Source organism: Amblyraja radiata, chromosome 10 (genome assembly GCF_010909765.2).
Source record: "Amblyraja radiata isolate CabotCenter1 chromosome 10, sAmbRad1.1.pri, whole genome shotgun sequence".
NCBI lineage: Eukaryota > Metazoa > Chordata > Chondrichthyes > Rajiformes > Rajidae > Amblyraja > Amblyraja radiata.
Window position 1 is genome coordinate 61488009 of NC_045965.1, and position 18967 is coordinate 61506975.

The window sequence follows — 18967 nt, forward strand, 5'->3', positions numbered from 1 at the left end:
AGAGGCATCTAACCATGAAATGGACAATACTAGCATTCCAAGCAGGTTGTGAATTTGCACCAGAATTGTGTTTTGAGGCAGGCTCAGTAATTTTGGCCAGGTTTGCCTTCGAGACAGGCTCGGAAATATGGGCAGTTGTCTTTCGAGGCAGACTCAGAATTGTGGCCAGAATTGTCTTTCGAGGCAGGCTCAGAATTATGGTCAGAGTTGTCTTTTAAGACAGGTCAGAATTATCAGATAGGCTCAGTATTATGGCCAGGAATGTCTTGCAAGATAGGCTCGGAAATCGGGCCAGAGTTGTCGTGCAGGCACAAAAATGATGGCAGGCGTGGCCAGTTCGTTATGAAAAATGGCTGATTAACAACTGGTTTCATAAGGTGTTCCCATTTACAGTAATCATCAGAGATATTTGGAGGAGGCAATTGCTATGATGATGCAATAATAACAGTATGATGTCTTGTCTGGATGATACTTTTAACGCTGTATTTTGCTAAAATCCACTGTTTCAGTCTCTATCCAGTTAAAATTAAGTTGTTACCAAATAGACTTGGTCATTGGGATTTACCTTTCGCTATTAATTGGCCTATGACTCCGCCCTGGGCAACAGATTGGAGTTATTAGAAACCTGTAACAGCCTTGTTGTTATATGCAGTTTTGAGTCCCGATTTGTCGGGAATAATAATACAACCTTATACAGTTATTCTAAACGTAAACTTTGCTGGTTCAGCCTGTGGCTCAGGAAATCAGCCTGTGCATGATAAAATCAATTTATGTTTGCAGATTCTGAATAGACTGCCCCTACGACTTGGGTTGTCACACCTATCCTTGTGTGTGTTCACTCCAGAGTGCTGGGATAGCACCAAAAAAGCAGTACATTTCTTTTTCAGGAGATGGGAAGCGTTTAGTTAATGCTCACGTTGCATTTAAAACGGTACAGATTACTGACATCTTGGAGTCCGTTTTAAATGGTGTTTTGACAATAACTGAGTTATAGGGCCATTAACTGTGCCAACGTGCCTTCCCATCATATTTGCTGCAGCAGACCCACTCTGTCGGTTTCACCCTGGATATCGAGTTTGTAAAGGATATCTTTAGCACAAGTTCTCCCAGGACAAGTACAATACAGTATGGGATATTGACATTGTGTTAACACTATTTCACCAGGGGACTCCAGCTACATCCTTAGCTTTGGCCGGATCTCATAAGGTAGTTATTCTCCTGGCGCTGGTTTAACGCAACAGGTTCAGTCGCTACATAATTGCGATGGAACAGGATGATTATATCTGTAAATAATATGCAATATTTTATGTTTATAATTACTTAAGCAGAGCAGAAGGGGTGTCAGGTCTCAAAATAGTTCAAGGCATACCCAGGGACTTTTGGTTATGTGAGGGCACACATATACAACAATACATCAAGGTCACCAAGAGCCATCAAGGCTATGAACTAGCAATGCTTGTTAGTTACAAAAAACTTTATAAGAACGTATCCCGTCAGACCATTTACAGGTGATAAAACGGGATTTGATTTATGCAGGAGTAGATACTGATTTCCAGATCTCACTCCACCAGGAGCTGATGCTACAACATCAGCAGCAAGGGTTATTTATGTTCCGCTGGACCACATCCTAAAGGCTGCAGCATGGTCAAACAAACAAATTTCCAAACATTTTATAATAACCAATTGCCAGACCAGGGGTATTTGTCAACTCTATTTTACGTTTTATTTATAGTTTCCACCCGGATGAGAGATGTTACTATTATTATTACTTCATTTAACAGCATCAGCATGTTTTAAATATATGTCATCACTGTATGCATTATGAATGTTTCCCTCATCTGTCAATGAAGCAGTTGTGGTTGTGTAGACTCGTTTCTCACGGCATGAAATCACAGAGCTTTGAAATCTTCACGTAGTCATTCACGTGACTCCGAAGTAAAATTGTAAGATTAAACGAGAACTTACCAGTTTGAAGTTTGATCTTTATTTTATGAGGAGTTACGTTGAGGGATTACGTGCCCTCCGCTCCCAACCCTCATAAAGGTAGTTCTAGTCTTCTCTAATCTTACTATGTCACTTCAATTACTGTTATCTGTGATTTCACACTGCTGCTTTGAAGATTGACGCGCATACGAACAGGCGGGGCTTCTTCACGTAATCCCTCAACGTAACTCCTCTTAAAATAAAGATCAAACTTCAAACTGGTAAGTTCTCGTTTAATCTTACTATTATGCACAATACAGTGGCACAGCTGGCAGAACTGCTGCCTCACAGCGTCTGAGACCTGGGTTCAATCCCGACCTTGGGTGCTGTCTGCGTGGAGATTCAACGTTCTCCTAGTGACCGTATGGGTTACCACTATGATTTAGTTTAGTTTAGTTTACTTTAGTTTAATATAGTAGTTTAGTTTAGTTTAGAGATACCGAATGGAAACAGGCCCTTTGGCCCATTGAGTTTGCACCTACCTGCCATCACCTATACACTAGTTCTATCCCACACACCACGAACAATTCACAGAAGCCAATTAACCTACAAGCCAATTAACTTTGGAATATGGGTGGAAACTGGAGCACCCAGAAAAAACCCACACCATCACAGGGAGAAGGTACAGACAGCACCCGAGGACAGGATCAGACCTGGGTCCCAGGCACGGTAATACAGTAGCTCTACCACTGCACCACTGTGCTCCCTGAATAAGAGAGAGCTAGATAGGGCTCTTAAAGATAGTGGAGTCAGGGGATATAGGGAGAAGGCACGAACGAGGTACTGATTGGGGATGATCAGCCATGATCACATTGAATGGCGGTGCTGGTTCGAAGGGCCAAATGGCCTTCTCCTGCACCTATTGTCTATAGTATAGTTCCATTCAACATACCAAAATTGTTGATAAATCATAATTTATTTGCCTTTCCATAAGACATATGTGAAAGACAATACAGTCTGAAGAAGGGTTTCGGCCCGAAACATTGACTATTTCCTTTGCTCCATAGATGCTGCCTCACCCACTGAGTTTCTCCAGCATTTTTGTCCACCAATGAATAATGGATTTGCACTAGGCCTGAAAGGGTGGCACAGTGGCACAGCTGGTGGAGCTGCTACCTCACAGAGCCTGAGACCCGGGTTCGATGCTGACCATGGGTGCTGTGTCTGTGTGGAGTTTGCACGTTCTTCCTGTGACCACATGGGTTTCTTCCCGGGTGCTCAGGTTTCCTCCCACATCCCAAGGTGCGTAGGTCAGGATCTAACCTGAGTCTCCGGCACTGCAAGGCAGCAACTCTACCGCTGTGTCACAGTGCTGTCCTCTGGGTGGATGAATCATGAGTGGTGATGGGTCAGTATACAGGAGAGAGGTAGAACACCAAACCGAAGCTGCAACAATTTCCACAATGTTCAATGCTTGGTCCATTGATTTGGATTATATATGTTTAGGATCTGTATTGAAACTTAAGGGATATGATAAAGATGATTGCAAATGATATAAAAGCTGGCTGCGAAGAGCAACGTATTTGACCTGGAGAATAGAGGTGGCTTGACCAGTTGGACAGAATGCTATGAACGGCATTTACGTCAGAGAAGTGGGAAGTAAGGCAATAAACAGAAGAGAGAGATAGATTTAGCTCTAAGGGCTAAGGGAATCAAGGGATATGGGGAACAGGGATGATTTTGGATGATCAGCCATGATCATATTTGTAATTACCTGACTAGCACACAGGTAAAGGTGTAAGCATCTTTATAAACATCCAGTGTCAGATCTGCAGTACATTGTACGTTTATCCTGCTGCATCTACTGAATATAATAAATGGGCAATAGGCGGGGTTATTACTACTAGGCATTCTGATTGGCTAACATGCAATAGCCAATCTACATATCTTCTCGTAGAAATGAAAAGCAACTACAGCACTTAAACAACATGCTGTGGGAATATAATGAGGTTAAACAAAATCGCCGTATATTTCTGGATCACTGTCCTCGGAGGTGATTGTTGGAAGCAGGTCAATTTCAAACCAGCTCGAGTAGAAGTCCACCAAGACAAGGTCATTTATCACATGCCATTCAAGGATGTCGGCAGCCAGTGAAGACCACGGAAGGGAGGGAGCTGGCTGAGGCAGGATGGAGCTGCTTCTGCTGGTGTGGTGTCAGGCTGTTGCAGATAGCGCATGATTCGGTCTTTTCACGTATGAATCTTGTCATCCCGGGCCAGTAGAACAGGTTTTGGGCAAGATTTAGAGTGACCTCTGTGCTTGGGTGGCCTCTGTGGATATCGTCATGGTACTCACCCCGTAGAGTGGAAGGGATGACTGCCTTGTGGCCTTTGACGATTATCCCGTTCTGGAGCACTAGTTCGTCATGAACCAGGAAGTAGGGTCGTATTTCGAGCGGGGTGTTTGACTGTTTGTGGGGCCATCCGTCCCTTATGACGGTGGTTAGCAGTTGTGAAGTCTTGTCCGCAGCTGTGTGTTCAACAAGGCGATGTAGACGATCAGTGGGTACAAACGAGACCTTCAGGACTGAGAATTCGTCTTGTTCGATGGGGTGGCGTTCGCTGGTAGTGTGCGGGGCTCTGGAAAGCGTGTCTGCAGTGTGCATGTCTTTACCTTTCTTGTATACGATACGGAAGTCAAAACGCTGTAGCTGCATCATCATGCGTTGTAGACGAGCTGGGGCAGGGTGGATGGGCTTGTTTAGGATGGTGACTAGTAGCTGATGGTCAGTCTCGGCAGTGATAGTTTTGCCAAAAATGAAGTCCTTAAACTTTGAACAGGCAACACTACGGCGAGCAGCTCCTTTTCAATTTGAGCATAGCATTGTTCAGTGTCTGTTAGGATTCGTGATGCATAGGAGACAGGCATCACATCGCCGTCGGTGGTTGTCTGTAGGCACGCTGAGCCTAGCCCGTACTGGGATGCATCACAGGTGATGGTGATCGGCAGCTTGATGTTAAAATACGCCAGCGTCGGTGCGTTGGAGCTTGAGCGTCTCGAACAGTCGCTGGTGTTGCGGGTACCAGGACAATGCTGTGTCCTTGTGATTCAGTTGTCACAGGGGGGCAGAAAGATCGCTGAGGTTGGGAATAAATTTGCCAAAGTAGTTCACCATACCGAGGAATCATTGCAAATACAATACAATACAATACAATTCAATTTATTGTCATTTGGACCCATTGAGGTCCCAAACGAAATGTTGTTTCTGCAGCCATACATTACAAAACAAAAAGACCCGAGACACAACACAGTTTACACAAACATCCATCACATCGTTGTGATGGAAGGCAAAAAAAAACTTATCTCTCCACTGCACTCCCCCCCCCATGTCAGAGCCAGAGTCAAAGTCAAGCCCCCGGCTGGCGATGGCGATTGTCCCGCGGCCATTAAAGCCACGCCGGGTGATGCAAGGTCGTGCACCGGGTCTTGGTGTTAGAGCCCCCGGCGTGCGCTCGCAAAGTCCCGCGGCCATATCCAAGCCGCGCGGGGCGATGGTGTAAGGCCCGCTCAGGTAATCTTCAACCCCGCAACTCGGGGCGGGAGAAAGTCGCCGTTGCGGAATCCCCGAAAAGCGGTCTCCCAGCAGGGACCCGCGGGCTCCCGTGCCGCAGTCCGCCAAACCCGCAGTTGCAGCCTCCGAAACTCCGGAGGTCGGGTGGCAGCAGCGCTCCACCACCGCTCCACCGCTCCGGACTCGGCCAGCCCCGTGACGGTGAGTAGTCGGCAGCTCCGCAGCTGGAACCCCAGGTCGTTCCTGTTGGAGGCCGCTCCACTTGCAGCCCCAACGATAACGGAGACCCGACAAAGTAAAGGTCGGGTCTCCCGTGCAGGGGAAAGATTTTAAAGTTACCCCCTCCCCCCCACCCCACCCCCCACCCCCCCACACACATACCCCAACAAAAAAAAATACAAAAACTACATAAAAACGAGACAAAAAATAATAAAACACAGACGGACTGCAGAGGCCGCTGCTGACGAGAGTCGCGCCGCCCACTGATGACATCGGTGGGAATTGGCAGTTCGTTGATGGCTGCAGTCCTTTAACAGATCGGGTTTAACCCATTGCTAGTGAACACATGGCCGACGTAGGTGACTTCCGGAACCAGGAAACTGCACTTGAGTGGGTTGAGTTTGAGGTTTAATGTCTCTGGCATGGTTTAGTATTTTCTTCAGGTTGGCATCATGCTCGGCTAGATCATGGCAGTAGACTAGGATATCATCAACAATGATGGCACATGGATGGTGGAAGGAGAATGTGTGCCGAGTTAAAGAGTCTGAGTCATAACACATGGGACCAGGCCCTTCGACCCAAGTCATCCATGCCATCCCAAAGATGCCCCATCTAAGCCAGTCCTATTTGGTCGTGGAAAGAGACACAAAGTGCTGGAGTAACTTAGCTGGCAAGGCAGCATCTCTGGAGAACATGGATAGAGACCCTTTATCAATCCGGACCCAAGATGTCACCCATCCTTTTTCTCCATAGATGCTGCCTGACCGCTGAGTTATGGGGTTATGTGACGAAGGCAGGAGAATGGGTTGAGAGGGAAGATAGATCAGACATGATTGAATGGTGGAGTAGACTTGATGGGCGAATGGCTTAATTTCTGCTCCTAGAATTTATGAAGATACTAGAATAAGTGGGACCCGTCGGGTCCCAGCATCACACGGGAGGGCTGGTCACCAAGCAATATTCCATCCACCTCTCCACCAATTCCAATATTGCTTGCCCGTGGGGGGGGGGGGTCTGTTCCGCTAGTATGGGTGTTGAGGGGCCGAAGGTACTGGTTTCCAGAGGGCTAGTAGAGACAGTGTGTGGCCGAATGGATTCTTGGGATGGCAGCCAACTGTTGCAACGATTTTAAAAGCCAAGCCAAGGCAAACAATTTGGCTGCCGCCACCCGCCAACCAAATTTCATTTTGTGAACACAAGCTGTTTAAAAAGGCGAGGCAAACAATTGGGTAGCAGCACCAGACAACCAAAATTCATTTGTGAACACAAACGTTTTTTAAAAAGGCGAGGCAAACAATTGGGGCAGCAGCCACCTGACAACCAAATTCATTTTGTGAACACAAACGTTTCAAAAAAAAGGTGAGGCAAACAATTGGGCAGCAGCCACCCTGACAACCAACATTCATTTTGTGAACACAAATGTTTTTTAAAAAGGCAAGGCAAACAATTGGCAGCAGCCACCTGACAACCAGAATTCATTTTGTGAACACAAACGTTTTTTTAAAAAAGGCGAGGCAAACAATTAGGCAGCCATTGACCTGACAACCAAAATTCATTTGTGAACACAAACTTTTTTTAAAAAGGCGAGGCAAACAATGGGCAGCAGCCACATCGAGAGGACTCACCGTGGAGTAGACGTGCGTTCAGTGTTATTCACTGCTCAGAGAGCCGTGACCCTCTCGCTTCCTGGTTCTGGCATAGACTGAGTGAGGCACGACACTTCCGGGTTTTATAGTCCCTCCCCCCCTGCCGACGGCGGGTGCAGCAGAGAGAATGGGGAATATTTGAAAAACATTAATATCTCTCTCTCTCATTTTTCATCGATGGGAAAAATCCTCTGGTCGCAGAAGGCGGAGGGGGGCTCTGAGCGAGGTGGCCAAAAATGACGGCCATAGGTGACGGCGTTCTCTCGGAAATCACACCACAGTGGGCCAAAACCGGTCAAGATCAGACTTTTAGTAATATACTAGACTAAGTGGGACCCGTTGGGTCCCAGCATCACACAGGAGGGCTGGTCATCCAACGCAATATTCCACCTCTCCACCAATTCTAATATTGGTGGCCAGTTGGGGGGGGGGGGGGGGCTTTCTGGAGCGCTAGTATGTGTGTTGTGGGCTGAAGGGACTGGTTTCCAGAGGGCTAGTATGCAAATTGTGTGCCAAATGGATTCTTGGGCTGGCGTCTCAGTCAATCAAGCCTGTTGTGCTGGCAACTCACTCACTCACGGCTGGTGGGCTGGTAGTTGACTCACGGCTAATCCTTGAAATTCTATTTCAAGCAGGGTATAAGGCCACCAAATTCAAGTGCAGTTTCTTACCACTTCTAGCAGGGTGCAAGGCCACCAAATTCAAGTGCAGTTTCATACCATTTGAAGTATGGTGCAAAGCCACTAAAGACAGCGAGTCGTGACCTCTCCCTCTTCCATCTTGCAGAGACTAAGCCACACCCACATTTCCAGGTTTTATAACCCCTTCCCCCCCGCCCCACCAGAAAAGGTGTGGCTTTCATGGAGTGATTGACAGGAGAGAGATTCTCAACATTTAAAAAAAAACTAATATCACTTTTATTTTTAATTGATGGGAAGAATTCTCTGCATCTGCTCAGCGGAGGGGGACTAAGATGGCCAAAAATCCCAGCCATAAGTGGTAGCGTTTTATCTAAAATCAATATACAGTGCAACCAGGAAGTAAGTGCATTTACAGTAGTAAACTTCAAGCCAAAGCACCCAAGCCACCATTTGCAGTAAGTAGTGCATTTCAACTTCATGCCACCATTTGCAGTAAGTGGTGCCTTTCAACTTCAAGGCAATGCACCCAAGCCACCATTTGCAGTAAGTAATGCCTTTTAACTTCAAGCCATTGCATCCAAGGCACCATTTGCAGTAAGTAGTGCCTTTCAACTTCAAGCCAAAGCAACCAAGCCACCATTTGCAGTAATAGTGCCTTTCAACTTCAAGCCAATGCTCCCAAGCCACCATTTGCAGTAAGCAGTGCCTTTCAACTTCATGCCACCATTTGCAGTAAGTAGTGCCCTTCAATTTCAAGACACACCCAAGCCAAGCCAACCGGGGGTGGGGGGGGAAGGGGGTTTTCTGGAGCGCTAGTATGAACCATTTTAGAACCAATAGACATTTTTTGCAAGCTTTAGAACCAATAGACATTTTTTTTGCAAGCTTTAGAACCAATAGACATTTTTTGCAAGCTTTAGAACCAATAGACATTTTTTGCAAGCATTTTAGAACCAATAGACATTTTTTGCAAGCTTTAGAACCAATAGAGACACTTTTTGCAAGCTTTAGAACCAATAGTCATTTTTTTGCAAGCTTTAGAACCAATAAAGAAACCTTTTGCAAGCTTTAGAACCAATAGAGACACTTTTTGCAAGCTTTAGAACCAATAGACATTTTTTGCAAGCTTTAGAACCAATAGACATTTTTTTTGCAAGCTTTAGAACCAATAGAGACATTTTTTGCAAGCTTTAGAACCAATAGAGACACTTTTTGCAAGCTTTAGAACCAATAGTCATTTTTTGCAAGCTTTAGAACCAATAGACACTTTTTGCAAGCTTTAGAACCAATAGACATTTTTTGCAAGCTTTGGAACCAATAGACATTTTTTTTGCAAGCTTTAGAACCAATAGAGACATTTTTTGCAAGCTTTAGAACCAATAGAGACACTTTTTGCAAGCTTTAGAATCAATAGAGACACTTTTTGCAAGCTTTAGAACGAATAGACACTTTTTTTGCAAGCTTTAGAACCAATAGACACATTCTGTAAGCGTTGTAGAACCACTAAGGGCACTTACTTTTGAGCAGACATGTGTTCAGTGTTATTCACAGCTCAGAGAAACGTGACCCTCTGCCTTCCTCCATCTTGAAGAGACGGTGTGGCACACCACTTCCTGGTTTTATAGTCCCTCCCCCCTGCCGCCAGCGGGGGCAGCAGAGAGAATGGGGAATTTTGTAAAAACATTAACATCTCAGTCATTTTTAATCGACGGGAAAAATCCTCGGCACACATGCGGCGGAGGGGGGCTCTGAGCAAGGTGGCCAAAAATGACGGCCGTAGGTGGCGGCGTTCTCTCGAAAATCGCAGCACAGATGGCCAAAACCGGTCAAGAACAGACTTTTGGTAATATAGATATAAGATGAGTTACTTCAGCACTTTGTGTCTATCTTCGGTATAAACCAGCATCTGCCATTCATTTCTACACCCTATTTGTTCATGTTTGGCCCAAACCCCTCTAAATCCATGTACCCGTCCAAGTGTCTTATAAATGTGTTGGAAGGAACTATAGATGCAGGTTTAAACTGAAGATAGACACAAAAAGCTGGAGTAACTCAGTGGGGCAGGCAGCATCTCTGGAGAGAAGGAATGGGTGACGTTTTGGGCTGAGATCCTTCTTCAAACTGGTTAGGGATAAGGGAAATGAGAGATATAGAGGGTGATGTGGAGAGATTAGTCTTCTAAATGCTGTTATACTTCCTGCCTCAACTGCCTCCTGAAGCAGCTCATTACATATACCCACCACCTTCTGAGTTGATACCTTTCAACTTCATGCCACCATTTGCAGTGTAGTGCCTTTCAATGTCAAGACACACCCAAGCCAAGCCAACCGGGGGGGGGGGGGGGGGGGGGCTTTCTGGAGCGCTAGTATGAACCATTTTAGAACCAATAGTCATTTTTTTGCAAGCTTTAGAAACAATCGTCATTTTTTTGCAAGCTTTAGAACCAATAGACATTTTTTGCATGCTTTAGAACCAATAGACATTTTTTGCATGCTTTAGAACCAATAGACATTTTTTGCAGGTACACAAAATTGCTGGGGAAACTCAGCGGGTGCAGCAGCATCTATGGAGCGAAGGAAATAGGCGACGTTTCGGGCCGAAACCCTTCTTCAGCTCTCCGGAGACATTTTTTGCAAGCATTTTAGAACCAATAGACATTTTTTTTGCAAGCTTTAGAACCAATAGACATTTTTTGCAAGCTTTAGAACCAATAGACATTTTTTTTGCAAGCTTTAGAACCAATAGACATTTTTTGCTAGCTTTAAAACGAATAGTCATTTTTTTGCAAGCTTTAGAAACAATAGTCATTTTTTTGCAAGCTTTAGAACCAATAGACATTGTTTTTGCAAGCTTTAGAACCAATAGACATTTTTTGCAAGCTTTAGAACCAATAGACATTTTTTGCAAGCATTTTAGAACCAATAGACATTTTTTTTGCAAGCTTTAGAACCAATAGACGTTTTTTGCAAGCTTTAGAACCAATAGACATTTTTTTGCAAGCTTTAGAACCATTAGACATTTTTTTTGCAAGCTTCAGAACCAGTAGACATTTTTTGAAAGCTTTAGAACCAATAGACATTCTTTTGCAAGCTTTAGAACCCATAGACATTTTTTTGCAAGCTTTAGAACCAATAGACACCTTTTCTGCAAGCTTTAGAACCAATAGACACATTCTGCAAGCATTTTAGAACCACTAAGGGCACTTACCTTTGAGTAGACATGTGTTCAGTGTTATTCACAGCTCAGAGAAACGTGACCCTCTGCCTTCCTCTATCTTGAAGAGACTGTAATTGAACCACTTCCTGGTTTTATAGTCCCTCCCCCCTGCCGCCAGCGGGGGCAGCAGAGAGAATGGGGAATTTTGTAAAATCATTAATACACGACCCTTGGGAGCCGCCACAATATCTCTGTCATTTTTCATCAACGGGAAAAATCCTCGGCACACATGCGGCGGAGGGGGGTTCTGAGCAAGGCGGCGTTCTCTCGGAAATCGCAGCACAGATGGCCAAAACCGGTCAAGAACAGACTTTTAGTAATATAGAAGATAGATATAAGATGAGTTACTTCAGCACTTTGTGTCTATCTTCGGTATAAACCAGCATCTGCCATTCATTTCTACACCCTATTTGCTCATGTTTGGCCCAAAACCCTCTAAATTCATGTACCCGTCCAAGTCTCTTCTAAATGTGTTGGAAGGAACTATAGATGCAGGTTTAAACTGAAGATAGACACAAAAAGCTGGAGTAACTCAGTGGGGCAGGCAGCATCTCTGGAGAGAAGGAATGTGTGACGTTTCGGGTCGAGATCCTTCTTCAAACTGGTTAGGGATAAGGGAAATGAGAGATATAGGGGGTGATGTGGAGAGATTAGTCTTCTAAATGCTGTATACTCCTGCCTCAACTGCCTCCTGAAGCAGTTCGTTACATATACCCCACCACCTTCTGAGTTGATGGCATGTAATATAATTAATATAAATAGTAAAGGCATGGGAGAATTATGCCTATCAAGAGATCGATCTGAAAGGAATATGATATGAAGGCTTAAGGATGAATTATGTACCCGGCCAAAATGAAGATCACTTATAAGAATACGGAGCGTGTCTACATCGACCCAGAAGAGGCATAGACATATGCAGAAGATCTCATAAGGAGTTCAAGCGATGAGTAAATACACGGATGTCAAGAGACGGTCTGGCTATAAACTTTGGTTGAGAAGAAGCTGAGAAAATTTGACTTTTGAAGTAACTGATATTAAAATATCTTTGTTAAGATGGTGTAATTCATACATGTGGCAAAGTCTAGTCAGTTATCAGCTTTGGAATGCGTAACCAAGGGCGAATCTGTACTTCGATGAGGGAAAAAAAAGGGAGTCTTGGAACATGTAACACCCTAATAAAGGAATCGGAATTAACAATTTATTCATAAAAGATTTGTTTGATCATAGACTTATATATAAAAATTTGTTTTTTTTTTGAATCACTTTTCACTTTTTGGGGGTTTTTTTAAGGATATCTTTTAAAGGGTTGTGCCTAGATTACCAAGAAGAGATAAGTACACACTCCACACCTAGAGATCAAGGTATTGTGTTGCGCCATATGACATAAATGTATTAAATAATTTAAAATGCAAGACATTACACAAAATAAAAATAGGTGGAATCATGTTTTGCAGCAGGAGCGTAAGGGGTATGAATAATCCAATCAAAAGATTGGCACAATTAAAATCATTAAATGCCAACATATCTTCTTACAGGAAAACACACTTGAAATTACGTGCAGACAAGGCTGAGGGCTAATTGGATCGGTCAGACATATCATTCCTCATATAGTACTAAATCTAGAGGTACGGCAATTATAATTCGGAAAGGAATACCATTTAAAACTAAAGAATAAAATAATAGACAAAGATGGGAGGTATGTCATAGTTACGGGAGAGATAAACTCGACCTCAGTACCTTGGTAAATATTTATGCGCCTAACTTTGATAATCCTCAATTTTTAACAACATTTTGAATTTAATCTCAGACCTTATTATCTAAATGTGATATTGGAGGAGATTTCAATTGCGTTCTCGACAATTATTTGGATAAATCAACACAACAAAAAAGGCTAAACATTAAATCTATATCTAGTGAACTCTTAAAAACATACATAAAAAATAAAATTAACAGATGTATGGAGGATTGCAAACCCAGCTGGACGGGAATATTCCTTCTACTCAATGGTACACAAAACCTACTCACGAATTGATTATTTTTTAGTAGATGCGAAAATAATTCCATTTACATCAAATCCAAAATACCATAGTAGTATCATTTCAGATCATGCGCCATTAACTTCTTCTTAATAATAGAAAGTGCAATCAAAAATCGTTCTGGAGATTTAATCCCCAAATTGTAAACAACCCTCAAGGTTGTGCATATCTAAGATAACAGATGGAATTTTTTTTTTTGAGACCAATGATACACCAGGATATTCACCCTCATTATTATGGGAAACGTTTAACGCATTTATCAGAGGGTCGATAATTTCATATCAAGCGTTTCAAAATAAAAAAATAAGATGGAACGATGGAATTTAGAAGAAAAAATTTGACAATTGTACTTAGACCCATCTATGGATAAACAAATAAGATATTAATATTGAAATTTAAATTGAATAGAATCTTATCTGAAAGAATCATTAGACTATTCCAAATCACAAAAAACAAAAATTTGAATTGGCGACAAGCCGAATAAACTCCTGGCACGACAATGAAAAAAACGGGAAAAGGAACATACGATTCCAAAATTAGGTCAGATAAAGGAGAATTGATAACACTACGCAAAGATATTACCAAAAGATTTGCTCAATTCTCCAAAATTATATACATCAAAAAACATCAACAGATAGTATTAAAATCACACATTTTTTTGGAAAAGTACAATCCCAAACTTAATGTGATGGAACAGGAAGAATTAGGAGCTCAAATTTCAATTAAGGAAATAGAAGACTCGATAAAGTCTTTGAAGAATGGTAAAACACCCGGACCGGATGGAATTAGCAATGAATTCTATAAAACATTTATGAAATAATTTCCTACAGAAACTTTACACATATGCATTCATAGAACAGAAACTCACAGAAACACTAGCGGAGTCGACTATAACACTAATACCTAAAAAGGATAAAGATCTAGAGGACCCGGGTCATATAGAGCCATTGCATTATAAATACAGATCAGAAAATATTAGCTAAAACTTCAGCAAGAGTCTAAGTAAATATGTTAGTAAATTAATAAACCGGATCCTTTGGTTCCTTTTCAGGATATAGAATAAATGGAATAAAAGCAAAATAATGACGATAAAACCGCAAGACACAACACATCTTTTAAAATAACCTTTTAGAATTTATACAGAAAGATTTAAATATTTGGGTATTCAAATTACCAGAAAATATAAATCTCTATTTAACGTATATTTACCTGCCCTTACTTACTAAATTACAAACGTCGATCCAATTTTGGAGAACACATACCGGTGTCCTTAATAGGCAGAATAGAAACATAGACATAGAAACATAGAAATAGGTGCAGGAGGCCATCCGGCCCTTCGAGCCTGCACCGCATTCAATATGATCATGGCTGATCATCCAACTCAGTATCCGTACCTGCCTTCTCTCCATACCCCCTGATCCTTTAGCCACAAGGGCCACATCTAACTCCCTCTTAATATAGCCAATCAACTGGCCTCAACTACCTTCTGTGGCAAAGAATTCCAGAGTTCACCACTCTCTGTGTGAAAATGTTTTTCTCATCTCAGTCCTAAAAGATTTCCCTCTTACCTTAAACTGAGGACCCTTGTTTGGACTTCCACAACATCGGGAACAATCTTCCTGCATCTAGCCTGTCCAACCCTTTAAGAATTTGTAAGTTTCTATAAGATCCCCCTCAATCTTCTAAATTCTAGCGAGTACAAGCCGAGTCGATCCGTCTTTCTTCATATGAAAGTCCTGACATCCCAGGAATCAGTCTGGTGAAACTTCTTGACCCTCTCGGCACGAATGTCTTTCCTCAGATTACGGCAAAAGAAAGTCTTTAGACCAATTAGGATCACAAAACATGTACAGCAAAAGTACTCACCTGCAATGCAGCTCCAGACCAATGTGACTCTATACTCACAGAGAAACTGATTACACTCCAGTAGAATACTACATCAAATCCTCCTTTCAAACTGAATGCTATGCAATGCTAACTACTTTCGCTCTCATTTGCCTGCTGCACCTGCATGCCTAATTTCATGTACATCGAATTCTCCCAATTTTGTTAGTCCTCCTGGCTTCCTCCCTCCCTTCAAAGTCCCCCCTGCTCCTGACCCCTCCCAGTCGGCCTCCTCTCCCTCCTTCTTTCATTTCTTGTCCCTGCCCCCCCCCCCCTTCCAACACCCGATCAGTTCTGAAGAAGGGTTTGGCCCGAAACGTTGCCTATTTCCTTCGTCCATAGTGCTGCTGCACCCGCTGAGTTTCTCCAGCATTTTGTGTACCTGCCTACTTTCAATGACTGGTGTACCATGACACCCAGGTCTCGTTGCATCCCCTTTTCCTAATCGGCACCATCAGATAATAGTCTACTTTTCCTGTTTTGCCACCAAAGCGGATAACCTCACATTTATCCACATTATACTGTCATGCCATGCATTTGCCCACTCACCAGCCTATCCAAGTCACCTTGCAGCTCTTAGCATCCTCCCCACAGCTAACCTTGCCCCCCAGCTTCGTGTCTCCACAAACATGGAGATGTTTGCATTCAATTCCCTCGTCCAAATCATTAATATATATTGTAAATAGCTGGGGTCCCAGCACTGAGCTTGCGATTACCCACTATTCACTGCCTGCCATTGTGAAAAGTACCCATTTACTCCTACTCTTTGCTTCCTGTCTGCCAGTCAGTTCTCTATCCACATCAATACTGAAACCCCCAATACCGTTGTGCTTTGGACTGGACGTGCTCCGCACTGGACCACTTGGACAACAAAACACTCATATGTCAGGCTGTTATTCATTGATTACAGCTCGGCATTTAACACAATCATCCCCTCCAAATGGTTACCAAACTCGCAGAACTGGGTCTCTGCGCATCCCTCTGCAACTGGATCCTCGACTTCCTCATCCACAGACCACAGTCTGTTCGTATTGGTGGAAATGTGTCAGCCTCGATAACAATCAGCACGGGAGCACCTCAAGGCTGCGTGCTCAGCCCCCTGCTGTACTCACTCTATACCCATGACTGCGTAGCGAACCACAGTGCGAACTCCATCATCAAGTTCGCTGATGACACCACTATTGTGGGGCGTATCACTGATGGGGATGAGTCAGAGTACAGAAGAGAGATCGAGCAACTGTCCATATGGTGCCAGCGCAATAACCTGGCCCTCATCACCAGCAAAACCAAGGAACTGATTGTGGACTTTGGAATGAGTAGGAGGGGGATCCACCGCCCCATTTATATCAACGTGTCGATGGTTGAAAGGGTCAAGAGCTTCAAATTCCTGAGCGTGCACATCTCTGAAGATCTTTCCTGGTCAGAGAACACTAATGCAATTATCAAAAAAGCTCATCAGCGCCTCTACTTCCTGAGAAGATTACGGAGAGTCGGATTGTCAAGGAAGACTCTCTCTAACTTCTATAGGTGCACAGTAGAGAGCATGCTGACCGGTTGCATCGTGGCTTGGTTCGGCAATTTGAGCGCCCTGGAGAGGAAAAGACTACAAAAAGTAGTAAACACTGCCCAGTCCATCATCGGCTCTGACCTTCCTTCCATCGAGGTGATTTATCGCAGTCGCTGCCTCAAAAAGTTTGGCAGTATCATCAAAGACCCACACCATCTCCCTGCTACCTTCAGGTAGAAGGTACAGGAGCCTGAAGACGCAACAACCAGGTTCAGGAATAGCTACTTCCCCTCAGCCATCAGGCTATTAAACCTGGCTCGGACAAAACTCTGATTATTAATAACCACTTTCTGCTTATTTGCACTTTATCAGTTTATTTATTCATGTGTGTATATATTTATATCATGGTATATGGACACATTTATCTGTTTTGTAGTAAATGCCTACTATTTTCTGTGTGCTTAAGCAAAGCAAGAATTTCATTGTCCTATACAGGGACACATGACAATAAACTCACTTGAACTTGAACTTGTAAGTTGTGATACTAATCTCTTATGTACACCTTGTCGAAAGCCTTCGAAAGTCCAGATATAACACATCCACTGGTTCTCCTTATCCACTCTACTAGTTAATCCTCAAAAAATTCTATAAGATCGTCAGCATGATTTACATTTCATAAATCCATGTGACTTTGTCCAATGATTTCACCACTTTCCAATGTGCTGCTATCCAATCTTTAATAACTGACTCTAGCAGTTTTCCCACTACGATGTTAGACTAACTGGTCTGTAATTCCCATTTTTTCTTCCCTCCCTTTTTAAAAAGTGGGGTAATTTGCTACCCTCCATCCTCAGGAACTACTCCAGAATCTAAAGAGTTTTGAGAAATTATCACTAATGCATCCACTATTTCTGGGGCTACCCTAAGTACTCTGGGATGGAGCCTATCTGGCCCTGGGATTTATCAGCTTTAATCCATTCAATTTACCTTACACCACTTCCCGGCTAACTGGATTTCACTCAGTTCCTCCATCTCATTTGACCTCTGGTCCCCTGCTATTTCCGGAAGATTATTTGGTCTCCTAGTGAAGACAGAACCAAAGTAGTTATTCAATTGGTCTGCCATGTCTTGTTCCCCATGATCAATTCACCTGTTTTTGACTGCAAGGGGCCTACATAAATGCCATTAAAATGATTTTTCTTCCACAAATACTGTTTTATTCCAATCAATACCTACTATATACCTAAAAACTTTTTTAAAAATGACTCATACATCACAAATTTCTTATGGGATTATAAATCCCATAGAATTCAAAGAAGACATTTATGTAAACCTAAAGAATACGGTGGGACTCAACTTCCCAATTTATGTACTACCATTGGGCAGTGAACATTAAAAAATATATGTACACAAATTCTGGGAGAACTCAGCGCGGTGCGCAGCATCTATGGAGCGAAGGAAATAGGCGATGTTTCGGGCCGAAACCCTTCTTCAGACTGATAGGGGGTAGGGGGAGGGGAGCAAGGGAAGTAAAAGGGTAGGAGGAGAGGAGCCCGAGGCGGGGCGGATGGGAGGAGACAGCTAGAGGGGTAAGGAAGGGGGATGAGACAGCAAGGGCTAGCAACAAAATTGGGAGAATTCAAATGTTAATGCATCCGGGGGAAACAAAAAGGTCCCAGGGCGGAAGATGAGGTGCTGTTCCTCCAATTTCCGGTGAGTGCTCACTCTGGCAATGGAGGAGACCCCGGACAGAGAGGTCGGATTGAGAATGGAGGGGGGGTTGAAGTTGCTGAGCCACCGGGAGGTCAGGTAGGTTATGCGGACTGGTGGGGTGTTGGCGAAACGATCGCCCAACCTCCGCTTAGTCTCCCCGATGTAAATCAGCTGACATCTGGGAAATATTAAAAATATAATGTACTGGTGGACAGTTCCACAACAGGTAATGAACAATAATGGAGAAGGAGATTGCACTCCTTTTACCATAGGAGCGCTCCTTCTTCTCCCAACTAAAACTAAAGAAACACAATATATTAGAGAAACCCGATGATTCACAGCACAATACGATTTGGGAGACACAAATAAAAAATCCTCTCTTAAATTAAGAATCTTTTGCTTCTTCACCGATAGTACAACCCGCGTTTAAGCCATCGGACTATTGACACAACGTTTACCCTCTGGGGCCGATAGAATTAAGACTTGGACAATTTTGTATGAAGAGGGCATTTTTACCATTCCCCAGACTTACAGCTTACCCGCCACTTTGGAAAATCACCAATATTTTAGATACTTACGAACCGAGATTATTTGAACAACACGCACAAGAT

At 43.3% G+C, this 18967-nt stretch overlaps 1 protein-coding gene across 1 annotated transcript in view; it reads right to left on the reverse strand.

Moving 5' to 3' along the window:
* Positions 1-4695: 4695 nt before the first annotated feature.
* The window catches only part of LOC116977408 (calcium-activated chloride channel regulator 1-like), a 50322-nt gene continuing 36050 nt past the window's right edge, over positions 4696-18967 (reverse strand). The window contains exon 15 of the mRNA XM_033027836.1: positions 4696-5023. Within this exon, the coding sequence (XP_032883727.1) occupies positions 4696-5023 (328 nt within the window). The remainder of the gene's footprint in view (positions 5024-18967) is intronic.